Source organism: Mizuhopecten yessoensis, unplaced genomic scaffold, assembly GCF_002113885.1.
Source record: "Mizuhopecten yessoensis strain PY_sf001 unplaced genomic scaffold, ASM211388v2 scaffold10977, whole genome shotgun sequence".
Classification (NCBI taxonomy): Eukaryota; Metazoa; Mollusca; class Bivalvia; order Pectinida; family Pectinidae; genus Mizuhopecten; species Mizuhopecten yessoensis.
The window spans coordinates 298,549-313,951 of NW_018408816.1; the positions used below are offsets into that span (position 1 = coordinate 298,549).

The 15,403-nt window shown below is 38.4% G+C and overlaps 2 protein-coding genes across 2 annotated transcripts in view; one reads left to right on the plus strand and one right to left on the minus strand.

Annotated features, from left to right (window-relative positions):
* The window catches only part of LOC110464256 (propionyl-CoA carboxylase beta chain, mitochondrial-like), a 122,014-nt gene extending 112,485 nt beyond the window's left edge, over positions 1-9,529 (minus strand). The window contains exons 1-4 of the mRNA XM_021519366.1: positions 9,307-9,529; positions 5,294-5,407; positions 4,236-4,304; positions 3,286-3,342 (exon numbers count right to left, since the gene is read on the minus strand). Coding sequence (XP_021375041.1) covers positions 3,286-3,342; positions 4,236-4,304; positions 5,294-5,407; positions 9,307-9,513 — 447 coding nt within the window. The 5' untranslated portion in view covers positions 9,514-9,529. The remainder of the gene's footprint in view (positions 1-3,285; positions 3,343-4,235; positions 4,305-5,293; positions 5,408-9,306) is intronic.
* A 171-nt stretch (positions 9,530-9,700) lies between these two features.
* Positions 9,701-15,403, plus strand: part of LOC110464260 (alpha-1,2-mannosyltransferase ALG9-like) — a 44,122-nt gene continuing 38,419 nt past the window's right edge. The window contains exon 1 of the mRNA XM_021519370.1: positions 9,701-9,781. Within this exon, the coding sequence (XP_021375045.1) occupies positions 9,714-9,781 (68 nt within the window). The 5' untranslated portion in view covers positions 9,701-9,713. The remainder of the gene's footprint in view (positions 9,782-15,403) is intronic.

Below are 15,403 nucleotides of genomic sequence, written 5' to 3' on the forward strand. Positions count from 1 at the left end.
ACTATCTCCCAAAGTACGCGTCCATCACCTACACAAACGAATCCTGTTTACAATCTCCAAAAGTACTGGTCCATCACCTACTCAAACTAATCCTGTTTACACTCTCCCAAAGTACTGGTCCTTCACCTACACAAACAAATCCTGTTTACAATTTCCCAAAGTACTGGTCCATAACCTACACAAACTAATCCTGTTTACACTCTCCCAAAGTACTGGTCCATAACCTACACAAACTAATCCTCTTTACAATCTCCCAAAGTACTAGTCCGTCACCTACACGGACAAACCCTGTTTACAATCTCCTAAAGTACTGGTCCCTCACCTACACAAACTAATCCTCTTTACAATCTCCCAAAGTACGGGTCCATCACCTACACAAACTGATCCTGTTTACAATCTCCCACAGTACTGGTCCATCACCTACTCAAACTAATCCTGTTTACAATCTCCCAAAGTACTGGTCCGTCACCTACACAAACAAATCCTGTTTACTATCTCCCAAAGTACTGGTCCATCACCTACACAAACTAATCCTGTTTACAATCTCCCAAAGTACTGGATAAGTATCATTGAATGATACTGTGAAACAATTTGCTGTACCTTAATAAGATGTATTACATTTCAAAAGAAGAGTTGAGCAGACAATGTGAAATAGTCATTAGGGTATTGATGGTGGTGAGCGATCCGACACGTACTGCACATGCAAACCCAATAAAGGTGTTTTGAGTCCCTTAAATATGGTTCAGAACCTTGCTAACACTCCATAAAAATACTTCAACCTTGTCATAGACAACAGCCTATTGATGGTGGTAGACCAACACTTCACAAAAAACTTTTTAGTATTTTCAGCACTCACATTGGGCCACTACTGTACAGCATGTATACAAAGCTGGACACTTTGCAGACAACTGGAAACTGGTTGGTGGTTGTGGTGGTTTGGCGAACCGATATGCGCCAGTCGCTCTTATGTGTTGGTTTCGTTGTCCCACATTCTAGTATTTTTTGTCGTGGGAGGGCGATCGGAAGGGGCCAAGAAGGCTTAAATAGGAATTATCTTTATTTTCTGTTAAACTACCTTTGCAAAAAATTATATGATAATATAAAAATATAAAAAAAAATAGAATTATGTCAGTGTGACATCACAGCCGCTCACCACTTTAAATTTAGTTGCTCAGTAACACGTTGAGCATCAATATCTACTATAATACCTCAGATATGTGTTCTGTATTCTGCTAATTGAAAATCAGGTCATGTGATGATGTTGCCTTTGGGATTTTCAAAATCAATCGCCTCTTAAATGATGCCTTAAAAACATTCTCTCTCTCCTCTTTTTTCACCCTCTTTAAGTGTGACGCATTGTTGTAATTTTCATTAAATAGCATCCTCCAATGATATGACATGAGCATTTACGTGCAGAATGGCAATCGGGGAATGGGTAATAAAGAATAGGTGCATTTTGTGCTTGTGAAATGAAGGTTAATTAACAGTAGTGGGAAAACATGGAGAAAAGAGACATTGTACTATTTTATTTTTATTTATTTTTTATTCATATCAATATATAATTATTAATATATGTAGCGACTATATTTACCGTCATTGAATATACAAAATTTCACAAATGTTTTTGGAATATATTTGAATTACATTTCTCAATGTGACTATAACAACGTAAGAGTTATTTCCCTTACACCGAATTGGATACTATTTTGACACGGTGCGGCTGTTGTGTCATGTTCTTAAATTGTTGCACTTTCATAAATCAATACACAAGAAATAGCATGCTGTGTTACAGAAATGTTTGATAAACATACACAGTTCACATATCGTCTCGTCTCAGAGCCATTACCGTTATCATCCTAGGCACCATATGTCATATTACGTTCCCGTTTCAAACATCAAAATAGAGGTTATACTTCATCACTCATACGGTTTATAGGTATATACATTTACTTCTTCCTTCTACAGAAAGCGTCAATGCTTGAAAGTCTTCATATGTGCTTTCTCGTATAATATGTGTTTCACACGCGTAACACTCCTCAGACCGCAATCCAAGTTGCTAAAACGCTCAAACCTAGTGAACGAATTTCACCACCACAACACTCTTAGAATGCACCGGAGATGAACATTTTGTTTTCAGCAATTATTTAAAGTATGGATTATTATTTGGAGAAGAGTATCAGAAGACTTTATGTAACCCACAGGTGAGTGTCAGAGATTCTACTTTCTATTTACGATAACGAAACTATATAGCGGAAGCATGCACGACTGAATTATGCGCACGAACCCCGAACGGAAGTGGGTCCGTCATTTCGTTCTCTGGACAGAATTAATAAGCCGCCCAGCTTTCGCTAGGAGTGGCTTAAAAATATAATTATTTTTTCTGTTTTCAAGAATGTGATTATTGCATATATTCGTGTATAAATAGGGAAGTATTATTAACAATAATGTGTGTGTTTTGTGCCCCGGGTCTAAAACAACCAGTTACACCCGACAGTCGAGGACGTCTCTGCTTCCGTTAGGTACAGTACTTGGTCCTTTTGCCGGGCTTGGCTGATTGCATAGATTAGCCGGGGAGTCCCTATAGTGAGTACAATTTAAATTTATGATAGTGTATGTATTTCTCAAAAATATTTTATAGTAAGAAAATAAAGGACGATAGAAAAAGCATAAAAATAAAAGAGATTCCCAAAAATAATGTTTCTCATTATAAATATGGATTTACAAAGTTAGAAGTTGAAAATAGATTAATATTAAATTAAGTATACAAATTAACAAAAACAAAGTTCTGAAAATGTGTTGCAGAGAAAGCAGAGAGTGAAAATATTTTTTTTTTTAACTATATATTTTTAGTTACTTGATTAAAAAAAACAAAAGAAGAAGAGGAAGCAGGGTTTGCCGTCAAAAAAGATAAGTTATATACTTTTATAAAGTACAAGTAGTTGTGAGGGAACCTATTTCCCAGCTTTATATGATTAAGTATTTACTACGTATATATATTGGATATAAATATATTAAAAAGTTAAAAGGTTAAAAAATGCAGACAAATTTAAACACAAATGAAGTTACTTATATATCATGCATAAAATTTTCATTGCAAACAAATGATTGAAATGAAGTAAACAATATGACAGGTGAGCTATCTTACCTTACAGAAACAATTTGACAGGTGAGCTATCTTACCTTACAGAAACAATATGACAGGTGAGCTATCTTACCTTACAGAAACAATGTGACAGGTGAGCTATCTTATCTTACAGAAACATTGTGACAGGTGAGCTATCTTACCTTACAGACTTTCTTGGCATGAGCTCCAGACAAGCTACCACCAAAAACTGTAAAATCCTAAAACAAAAAATTTATAACTGAACAATGAAATTAATCAAATTTAAAATCCAATTCAAACATTACAATTACAGTTAAGCACACTGTACCAGCAAATATTGACCAAGCCTTGATACAATGTACTATATATTAGCCTGTTTCAGTTACAATTAAATTAAAGTGAATGGTTGAAAAACTAGTAAATGTGTTCAACATATAACACAGCAGAAATATATCTGCCAACACTGATTTACAAATATGCTCTCTGTAAAGAACATTGTAATCGATGTTTCAACAAATGTCTGTCATCATTTGCGATTAGATCATTTAGATGTGAAATTCAGAAAAATAGGAGATTTATAGCTTGGCACTCATAACACTAGTGCTTTTGGTTCTTTAGAAGAAGTTGTTTTGAGTATTTTTACAAATTTGACTCCTGTGACCTTAAACAAAGATTAAGGTCATTTCTTTCAGCACATTTTGTAGCGCTCTATGCCAGACAGCTAATGATCATATGTATATCATTACTCTAGTGCTTTGGGTTTTTCTGAAGAAAATTTTGAGTTTTGATAAATTTTACCCTTTGTCACCATGAATATAAAGTTGTTTCTAACAGCAAACTTTACAGCATTCTGTGCAAGCTAGCTGATAGCTTAACATCATAACCAAAACTTCTGGTTCTTCAGGAGAACACATCAGAGTGTTTGAAGAACATTCACCCCTGTGACCTTAATATGGATCCAGGTCATTTCTTTTCATAACCTTTGAAACACCCTATGCCAGCAAGTTACTGATGAATTATCATTACTTTGATGCTCTTTTAGACTTCAGAATTCGGAGATGATCTCTTGAATAAAAGGAATGGATGTACAGACCAACGGACAGACTGACACTGTGATTATGCTAATAAATACCTGACTAAAGATGAAGCAGGTCCTTCCATTTATTGTGCCTCGCCCCGTCACCACGCTGTCACCTGGGTACTGTAAAAAAAAACAACCACATTTCATGAGATCTAAAATAAACCTTCCTACCCCAGCTTGTAGTCCATATATAAAGGTATACCTTTTTTTTTTAGTTTTCTCTTTAATAATATCACTTATCTTTTATTTTGCAGATAAATTAAAATGTAGGCAATAGCATATGGAATCTGTTGTTATAATTTCATTTCTTTATGGCAAATATCAAATACATTGGAAATGTTTTACAAAAGACATACTGCGATCATGAAACCCCACTTACTCGCATTACTCGAATACTCCCTGTTCCTCGAATAGTTCGCTTGGTCCCGACCATGTTCTTATATATTCTTTGTAAATTAACCTCGGATTACTCGAACTCCCATTCTATTACTTGAATACCCAGTGTTCCTCGAAGTCTAATTTATCCCTAGCTTCCACTCAAAATCATTGTAGGAGGATCTGTTGTGTCTTCGATTTCAAGAATGGGAGACATATACGATCGTCAATAAACGTCTTTTAACTTAAAGATAGCCCATCGCCGATGGATCTTAAAATATATGAACAAGGACCAACCTCTATAGTTTAACCTGCCAGTGGATCCAACATGCCGTTGTTTTGCCCATTGTATTGTGAAGTCCTCTACAGAGTGCACCAAAATCTCGAAATTAACATTCCAATTGATAGTAGGATTCGTACGGTTCTTTGTACCCTTATAATAACATTGCAAAATGGGCAATACAGACATATATATATATAATGACCATGTCGGACAACCTTGGATTAGTTGAATACCATGTATTCCTCGAACTATTGATCTGGTCCCAACGAGGTTCGAGTTAGCAGGGTTTTACTGTACATATCTCTTGCTCTGTATTCCCAAATATGCAAAATTCGTTAGACGTCCATATCATCAGTATTTGAAACAACCTGAAGCTGTCCTTTGCCTTAATTAGGGAGCCAGAATTAAATATTTCAGAATTTTAATAGAACTTTGAGCCATAAATGATTACCTTTTCCTTTTCCATCCCAAAGTCTGTGCAGTTATGTTCCAGGAACATGTCATATTCAATGAAAGAGTCTGGATCCATTACCAGGTGTATTCTCTCTCTCGCCGTCAGCTTCCCCTACAGATATATTGATTCATTATACCAAGCATTATCACTAAGAAATTTCATTTTCACATTTCCATCATGGCCTCATTACGAAAGCCTGTGTGATCAAGAAACCCCGAGATTTTATCAGATAAAATAAAAAGTGACACTGTTATAAAGAATTATCTGGAAGGGGGACTCAAAATGCTACATTTACAATCATTTATAGAATCTTTTAAATTAACCTGGATTAGGACGCTATATACAACAAAGGGAAAGTGGCAGATTTTTAAGCTTTGAAAAACCTAATTAAAGATATTTACAATACTCAAAAATACATTGCTGTAGGTAATGGTGGAAAATATCTTGCAAATTTTCAAAAGAGAATGGAAACAAGAGGCCCAATGGGCCTGCATCGCTCACCTGGTATAAATCTCACACTTGTAACCTTAAAAGTGATCTAAAATAAAGCTACAGGAAAAATATCAGTATTTATGATTGAAATTCATTCAAAAGACCCTGTTATTTTTTTGTAAAACATTTCACCCCTGTGATTGAAAGTCGAACAAATTTCATAGCCTTTCATCTCAGGATGCAATTTGCAAAGTATCAACCTCCTGGGACCCATGGTTATTCAGAAGAGGTCGTTTAAAGATTTTAAACAAATTTGACCCCTGTGACCTCGAATATGGGTGAAGATCATTCATTTGAACAAACTTTGTAGCCCTTCATCTCAGCGTGCTACTGGCCAAATATCATCACCCTGGGCATTTTGGTTATTCAGAAGAAGTTGTTTAAATGTTTTTTAAGACAATTGACCCCTGTGACCTTGAATATAATTGAAGGTCATTCATTTGAACAAACTTGGTAGCCCTTCACCCAAGCATGCTACTGGCCAAATATCATCTCCTTGGGCAGTTTGGTTATCAAGAAGAAGATGTTTAAAGTTTTTAACATATTTGACCTCTGTGACCTTGAAAATGGGTGAAGGTCATTAATTTTAACAAACTTTGTAGCCCTTCATCCCAGTTTGCTTCTGGCCAAATATCGACACCCTAGGTCTTTCGGTTATTAAGAAGAATTCGTTTAAAGTAAAATATTGACACCGGACGACGGACGAAGGACGCCGCGCCACGGCATAAGCTCACTTGGCACTTCTTTCCTATCTTCTTCTAAAACAGTACAATGGTACATAACACTTGATATCCTGGTTTCAGTATGTGAAAATAGTCACAGTCTAAACTGTTTTTTTTATTTTTTTGTTTCTCAACTACAATGCATATACAGTACCTGGTAATATTATTCTATGCATCTTGTTTCAAACTATTAAAGAAAACAATTATTTTTCTGAATTGGTATCTAAATTGATGTAATAATATATATGAGAATGTTAAAACAAAAGGCCCAATGGGCCTGCATCGCTCACCTGGTATTAATCTCACACTTGTAATCTTAAAAGTGGACTAATTAAAAAGTACAGCTACAGGCAGAATATCAGTGTTTGATTCATAAGAACCTATTAAAAGATTTAAACATATGACGCCTGTGACCTTGAATGTCGAACAAGAACTTGGTAGTCCTTCATCCCAGCATGCTAAAGGCACAATATCAGTACCCTCGGCCTTTTGGTTATTGAGAAGAAGTTGTTTCAAGATTTTAAGACATTTGACTCACTGTGACCTTGAAAGTGGGTCAAGGTCATTCATTTGAACAAACTTGGTAGTCCTTCATCCCAGCATGCTAAAGACACAATGAAGATTTTAAGACATTTGACTCCTGTGACCTTGAAAGTGGGTCAAGGTCATTCATTTGAACAAACTTTGTAGCCCTTCATCCCAGCATGCTACTGGCCAAATATCATCACCCTGGGCATTTTGGTTATTGAGAAGAAGTTGTATAAAAGTGGTTTCAATATTTTTACACATATGACCTCTGTGAGACCTTGAAAGTCATTCAAGGTCAATCATTTTTTCAAACTTGATAGTCAATCATCTGATTTTTGACCTACTTCAAAATGTTGCTTGATCAGCTTCAGACCTTTTCCTACAATATACTTTAAAGACTATAAACCTATCTTTTACCAATCAAAAGATTAGGACTCCGCAAAGTACGGAAGAATAATAATAATAAGAATAAGAAGAATAAGAAGAATAAGAAACATAACAAAAACAATAGGTCTTTTCACTAGTTGGTGAAAAGCCCTAATAAGAAGAAGAATAAGAAACATAACAAAAACAATAGGTCTATTCACCAGTTGGTGAAAAGCCCTAACAAGAGGCCCAGAGGGCCTGTATCGCTCACATGTTTCTTTTGTTACATGCAACTGACATATAGGTAACTTAAGACATTTTAACATCTCTTAAACGGTTCTGAAGATATTGTTGTTTGAAACTTGAAATTTTAATGTTAAAGCTTTTAACTCATATTGACCTTTGACTCCCGACTTGCACTTAAAGTTGACCTTTGACCTTATTACTGTAATATAGAAAACAATTCACACAGCTGGTCTACATAACATACCCAAGTATCATGACTCTAGTTCAAATGGTTCTTAGGATATTGTTGTTTGAAGTTTTTAACATATTTAACAGCTGTGACCTTGAAAGAAGGTCAAGGTCATTTAAATGAGGAAACTTTATAGCACTCCATCCTAGGTACATACTGGCCAAATATCATGACCCTGGGCCTAATGGAACTTGAGAAGAAGATTGTTAAAGATTTTAACCAAATTGACATTTGAACCCCCCACTGGCATTTAAAGTTGACATTTGACCTCATAACTGTAACTGAGAAAAATATTCGCACTGCTGGTCTACATAACATACCCAAGTATCATGACTTGATCTAGTTCAAATGGTTCTTAGGATATTATTGTTTGAAATTATTTTTAACATATTTAACCGCTGTGACCTTGAAAGTAAGGCAAGGTCATTTTGATGAGGTAACTTTATAGCACTCCATCCCAGGTACCTACTGGCCAAAAAGCATGACCCTAGGTCCTACAGTTCTTCAGAAGAAGTCGTTCAAAAGAAAAAGTTGACGGCCGGACGCCGCAGTACGGCATAAGCTCACATGGCCCTTCGGGCCAGGTGAGCTAAAAACCTGGGGTAAACATCTTATCATCATCGAAATGCACTATCTCAACTATCAGATTGATGCTATCATTACAAACTTTACATGCTTTCGAGAAAAGATTGAAACTATAAGGTTGGTGTGTTTTATAGTAAATGAATAAGTCAAAAAGAATTATGTAAATCCTAATTTTTTTTGGTAATGGGTAGATATTTTATTTGTTGGACACGTGACTCTTTCATTTCCACTAGCTATATAGCCAGACACTTGTCTGTCAGACTATATTGGATTTTAGAACCACTAGTCCAGCTGGGGATTTCACTAGTCTCAGACTATCGGGCTACCCTTATAGTCAAACCACTGACATTCTTCTACAAAAATGTTGAAGACACAAACTATGATCAATGTCGAAAGACAATTTTATATACAATTCCATTTAAAAGAGAAACAAAGGATAAGAACATTTGATGACTGTAATGTAAAAGATGTGGATTCATTAGGTTGCCTTACAAGCGTCAGCTGTAGGGAATTTCCATTTAGCTCAGCGGTAGAGTATCGGGCTGGAGAGCCAATGGTCGCGGGTTCAAGCCCCAGCGACGGCACTATCTTTATCACTATTCCTCGTCCTACTACAGTAACATCTCATCATACAAAACATTGTAAGGAACTGCTATAGAGCAGTGGCATACAGTGGTGGTACCAAATGACAAGTGAAAGCTAGGTTTCTATGGTTGCATTAACGTTAGATTGTATGAATTATCATGTATAGTGCAGAAAATAAAAAGACAGTGTGTCCGAAAATACCTCAAGTCCGCAGGCCTAAGCATAGCAACATTGTCGTATAAAAACAAGAAATCAACCTTCTCATGTTGTTTCCCGATCCTCTTGACACCCCCTCCTTGTAAAGCTTTGTCTCTAAGCTGGTCAACCTTCTTCCGCACGCTCAGCGTATGCCCGGCACTTCCAGCCACAACACTGTAGGAGGACCGTTGTAAAAACCACCGACATTGCCGAGAAATCACAGTTTGCCGCAGAAGGCATCTCGACATCTTCGTCAAGGTCTCCATGTTGTTGGATTTTGGGGTCAAATGGGGTCAACGATTATTTTTCACTTTAAAAAACGGTCGCTGTATTAATAGTTTTTAAAGCAATTAATTATTTATTATTTCTTTACAACAGTGCCGTAGATAGTTTTTTTTAATATTTCTGATGATATCTTATTAAATATAATCCCGCATATACCGGTGCGCGGCTGCGGAGCAGCAAGATGTCAGCCTCTACAAAACAGAGGAGAAAAAACTCGAAAACAGATAAAGTTGTTCCCGATGCAATCAGGTGAGTGTTCTATTATATATAAGTCTGAGATGTAAATGTATTGGTTTGCAAAGGTAGGATATACTAAGATTTATCTGGATTAAAACAATACCGTTAATTTGGACCGCTTTCGTTTTTCGCGTTCTAAACTGTTGGACCACAGCTGGGTCACGTTACAAATGTCTTGAAATACACATATGCTATACTGATACCGGTGTGTATGTTTATGTGTGTTGTGACCCGTAATATGACTCAGGCATGGCCTGGAGAGAGCGCAGCTTTTTTCAATAGTATAGTATGATTTTTGAATCATAACATTACCCATTTTAATACATACAAAATGGTTTCACTTAAAAGCGTCTTCAACCGACAAAAAGCGTCTTCAAGTGACAACAAGCGTCGCCAGACACAATCTTCAAAAATACTGAATAAAGTAAGCGACATTAGAAGATATGTTATGAATATGACAATAATACACCTCTGTACCAAATTTCAATTTGATATTTGAAAAATTGACTGCGTTATGGTGAGTTGAATTTTTACGATTGCAGCATGGCACATGTGTGTATTAGCTTGAAAAGTGTAGAAAGTGTCGCCAGATAATATCGTTACACTTACGCACTAAAGTAAGTGACATCAGAAGATATGTTATTAGTTAGACTTAATTTTTGATATATATTCCAAATTTCAGCTCGATATTTGAAAACATGATCGAGTTATGATTAATTTATTATTACGATCGGTTGCGTGGCATACGTGTGTGAATAGAACACTGAGTACAGATCTTAAAGCGTCTTCAGACAATATCTCGAATATTAACCTATAATGTAAGCGACATCAGAAGATATGTTATTCATATAACTATGATACACCTTTGTACCAACAAGCTTCAGGTAGATTTGTTAAAAAATGATTGAGTTATCGTGAATTTAATTTTACGATTTTACGAAGCTATACGCCGTGTCACATATATGTGTAAGTAGGGTAGGGCTTCGCATAGGTGAACACAGTTAGACTGGATTATATATTGTAGAACTCTCAGCCACACTCTTGAAACGAGCATGTTACCAGACCCTACGGACGTGGCCGTGGTTCTACTCAGGGTCCGTTATATGTTCGTGTGACCACGGAATTAATTATCTAAGTCCGTGGTGTGACTGATCGATTTAATGTTGGTGCTTAAAAAAAATCCCTAAGTACCTATAAGTTTAAATGAAGACTACACTAAATTATATTATACTTATGTTGTCAGAAATAGTACACTCTGTCCTCATACATAGTGACATATTCAAGAAGTTTATGGACACCGATGTCTCCAAAGTTTTCCTGCAGGTTGCGGGAAATGACATCACTGCAATGTCGACACTGATAAGCCACCATCTTTCTCAAAAAGTCCTGAGAAACTCGAAAATTATGCATTCCCATCCCCCTCCCACTAAATTATCTATAATAAAATAATATATTTTATATGTATATGCATTCTTAATCGGTTACAGTTAAAATATAAATTGTTCAATAAATACAATAGTATTATTCTTGACACAGCTGATTGAAGGGATATCAATGTTTATATAGCAATATAATCTAATGTGAAGCCCTATACAATGTAGCTACCCTACGTGCACTTATGTGGCACGGCGTATAGCTTATATCTGTACATCGTATGAATTAAATTGTTTTTCTATTATTCACCAACTGGTGAAAAGACCTATTGTTTTTGTTATGTTTCTTATTCTTATTCTTATTATTCTTCTTCTGTACTTTGTGAATTCTGTTTCTTTTGATTGGTAACATCCGCAGCAAACTGGGTACCCACTGAGGCTGGCGGATCCCCACAGCTTTGTTCCTGAAGAAACGTAGGTGCGTTGCACAGGGCGGCACACTGGTGGCAACCATCGGTGGTGCATTTGATTGCGGACTCTAGGTCAAGTGTGTAAAAATGGCGTTGGACGGTGCACCTGAGCTGGTGGTTTGAAGGATGGTCAAGTTTTAAATGTAAGGCTGTCAATAGACCATCGAGGACCTGTCTGGGAATAATAATGCAGTCAGTTGAACTGGCAAACAGTGCATCACGTTTGACGACAAGGAGGCCGTCCCCAGAAAGAGAAGCAACGTTTAGATAACGTTTGACATCCTTGACCGTAATTTGTTTCTTGGAGGGCCGGGTGCCCTGACACAGATGCGCGTGTGTTCTACGAAGGTCTGAACAATCCGATTGTAAAGACAACCATGCAGACCGACTGGTGTACAACAACTTGGACGATCCTGCTAGGATATCATCGACGGACACTTGACGCACAACGCTAGCGACAAACGTATTGACGAATGAACAAATTTGACATGTAGGCTCATTACACATGGGGGTGTGCGGCTCACGAGGTCCGATGGAAGTATAGCAGAGCCTGACACATGTCGTAGCGACACTTGGAAGTGGCTCGCTGTGGACAGGAATGTCGAGGTTCGAGGGCTAGCAGAAAATTCTCCTCTGCATAATTTCTCACATGGTTTGCTGTCAGTTAACACACAAGCCTTTGTAGTTGACTGGATGATGTATGGACTGAAATGTTTTATGGCGGACGTGATGGACAGAGCCTCGATTTCACACGGAATCTAATTGGTCTGGTTCTTACGCAGTTTGGCACTGAAATAGCCTGCAAGACAGACTTTGTTGTTACGAGTGACGTACAGCGTTGCTCCTAGTCCAGGGTCTCTGACTGCACCGTCTGTCACTGTCCATAGTTGGTCAGTAGACGTGAGGAGAGTGATGGTGCGGTTAGAAGATAACGCCTTCTGGGCATTTGTAAAGTCATGGAGGAGGTCCATTGGATGGTCTCCTTTGATTCGCATCCACCTGCGACAACAATATCAAGCAGAGAGAGGAGTGAGGAACAGCCTTGCATGACTCTCGCAAGTACTTTGTATGCTCTGATGAACACACGTAAACCGTAAACAGTGTTTGGTGGGGGGCAAGAGGAAAGTGTTGCGGCGCTGATTGTACCTAGTCGCCATATCCACTAAAATATGGTAGTTTCCTTTGGGGAGATAACTGTCTTTGGAGCGGAGAGGTTCAAGCTATATTTCTGTAAGACCTGAAGGACGCATTTAAAATTTTGTAGTAGTTCTTCAAAAGTCTGGCCACTGCAGTACAAGTTTCGCTATGCATCCAGCTTCTACCAGGTCTCCGAGGATACGGCAAGTTAATTCCTCTAGCGCAGTTTCTGAGCCTGGCATATCCATCGCGGTACGGGCATACACTCAGGTGCCTTTGAAGGGGGTTACAATACTGCAGTACTTCATGGATTCCTTAGCAAGGGGAATCTGATAAAAAGCCTTTGTGAGGTCAGTGGCAATCAGATACTTCCACTGGGCAACTTGAAGGAGGGTTGAGTCTACATCAGGCATCAGCGATGGCTGGGGCTTACTGTATCGCCCTACGTCAGCAAATGCTGTGACTAATCGAAAACTTCCGTTAGGCTTTTTGACAAGGAATGATGGGTTTACGTATTCGACAGATATGCCAATGTCCTCTGGTCGACGAAACACACCTACAGACTCAAGTTCATCAAATCTGGCTTGGAGCTCTGAAAGTTGGTTCCTCGAATATTGAGGTAAGCTGCCTTTGAGCTGAGGGGGTTGAACTGGATCCATGTTAACGTTGGCTTTGAAGTGACCTACAGCGCCATTGTAACCTGCAGGGTACGAATTTAAGCTCGCTTACTCGTGAAAAGCGAGTGCAAATTGCAAACTGCGAGTAGAGATTTCAGACACCAGCATTTTTTTGCGAGTGAAAATTTTGGGCTGAATAATCCTCATTTCTAATGGTCGGTCTTTACAAATTCTTTCTTTGACAACTCGCGGTCATTTGAGCGCATTCTTGTCATTCGCCAAATGAATGATTCAGCTTTTGTCATTAACGGAAGTTTACAATCGATACATGTCCCGTGCGCATGTCCGTTAGGAAGTACCTGCACAAATATCCCGTGCGCATGTCCGTTAGGAAGTACTTGCACAAATAATGATGACGTTTACCGCATGCATGATGTTTTTCGGTAATCTATTTTTAGTTACTATTTATAGCGCAAATACGATAGGCTTGACTAGTCACGTGGTTGTATTGGGGTTTCCCAAGGTTAAATTTCACAGCTCACTGCACCGGCAAAATAACAAATGGACAAGTTGCTGATATTGCCCTTAGAGAGTATGAGCCAAAACCTGCTGCGACAAGATGGTGGTTGTCGGGACAAAGACAGAAAAGACCAAATACTCTACCATATGGAGCAAGAAACTAAGATGCAGTTTTTATGCTATATCTTAGAATAGCCTGAGCAGGCCAGCATCCTTTCACAGCAAGGTTTGCGTCATGTATACATCCCAATGACCATAATTTAAAATGTCAGTTAATACTGTGTTGTTTTAGAATTTAATTCTAAGTTAACATGTCTAATAAAGTTGGAAAAATGCAAATTGCAAGTTGTTTTCTCATTTAGCAAGTAAGAAAAAATACCACCTGCGAAAAAATGCAAGTAGAAAATCTGGTTAAATTCGAACCCTGACCTGTGAATGCTGGGTTGAACACTTCGCCAAACTCTGATAGTAGACTCTGGAACTCAGACTTGATATTGGTCGGCATGAGTCCATCGGGGTCGAGGTTGACCCTATCACTAGTGAGACAGGTTGGTAGTTTTGGCCTTATGGGGTTCAGTGTGCGTGGTAGGGGTAACTGTGATATCCTCTGTGTAAGTCGTGGCTCTTACCTTGCAGAAATGTTCATTTCCTTTCAAGGTATGTGGTTCTCCAGTGCAATTTGGTATCCTGATTTTCCCTGCAACACTAGTGAGGACTGAGGGAGCAGCGAGAGGCGATGAGTCATGTGCACGTGGTTCTATGCTAATCTCACCATCCAATGTGGCGAGGTCAGCTGGCAGGGCTACTTCAATATAATCTCCTGGCCACAGGTGTGGTGAGGGCAGGGGCACGTAGAACATGGGCCCTCCTCACTGCATGTCTGTCCATAGTTAAGTCTCTGTGGATCCGTACTCATACAGAGTATCATCCCCAAGTAATACTTGGCGTTTTGCTGGACATATGGATATATCATTGCATTCCATGAAAGGGATACCGGCAAGAACATCAGTGTCTAGATTTTCCACAACAGGTCCTTCGAAATATAAGTCGTGGTTGTCACAGGACACCACCATACGTGTTTCGCCTATGACGTTCAAAGGCAATTACCCATCGGCTTGATTGCTGTGGGCAATTTTGACACCCAATCTTACTGCACATGATGCATGAATCATGTTTCCAGTGGCCCCACTGTCGATGGTGAGGCGTAAGGGCATATGACCTTGAAACACGTCCAAGTACGGGGATTGGGGGATACGTACGCGGTTGATAAGAGTTTCTGTCTGTAATACCTCATCTCCTTCTGAATCAGCCAATCCCATCGCTGCCACCACGCCAGTAAAGAAGAACACACACAACCACGGTGAGAGATCGAACGTTTAATGGCGGAAAACGGAAGAGCACCACATACGTGTAACACACAAAACGGAGCCAGGCCCTGGATCTCCAGAACCATAATAACTAACATACATTACGTACACTGTAAGAAAATTTACTGCATATTCTTCTCCAAAATAATTT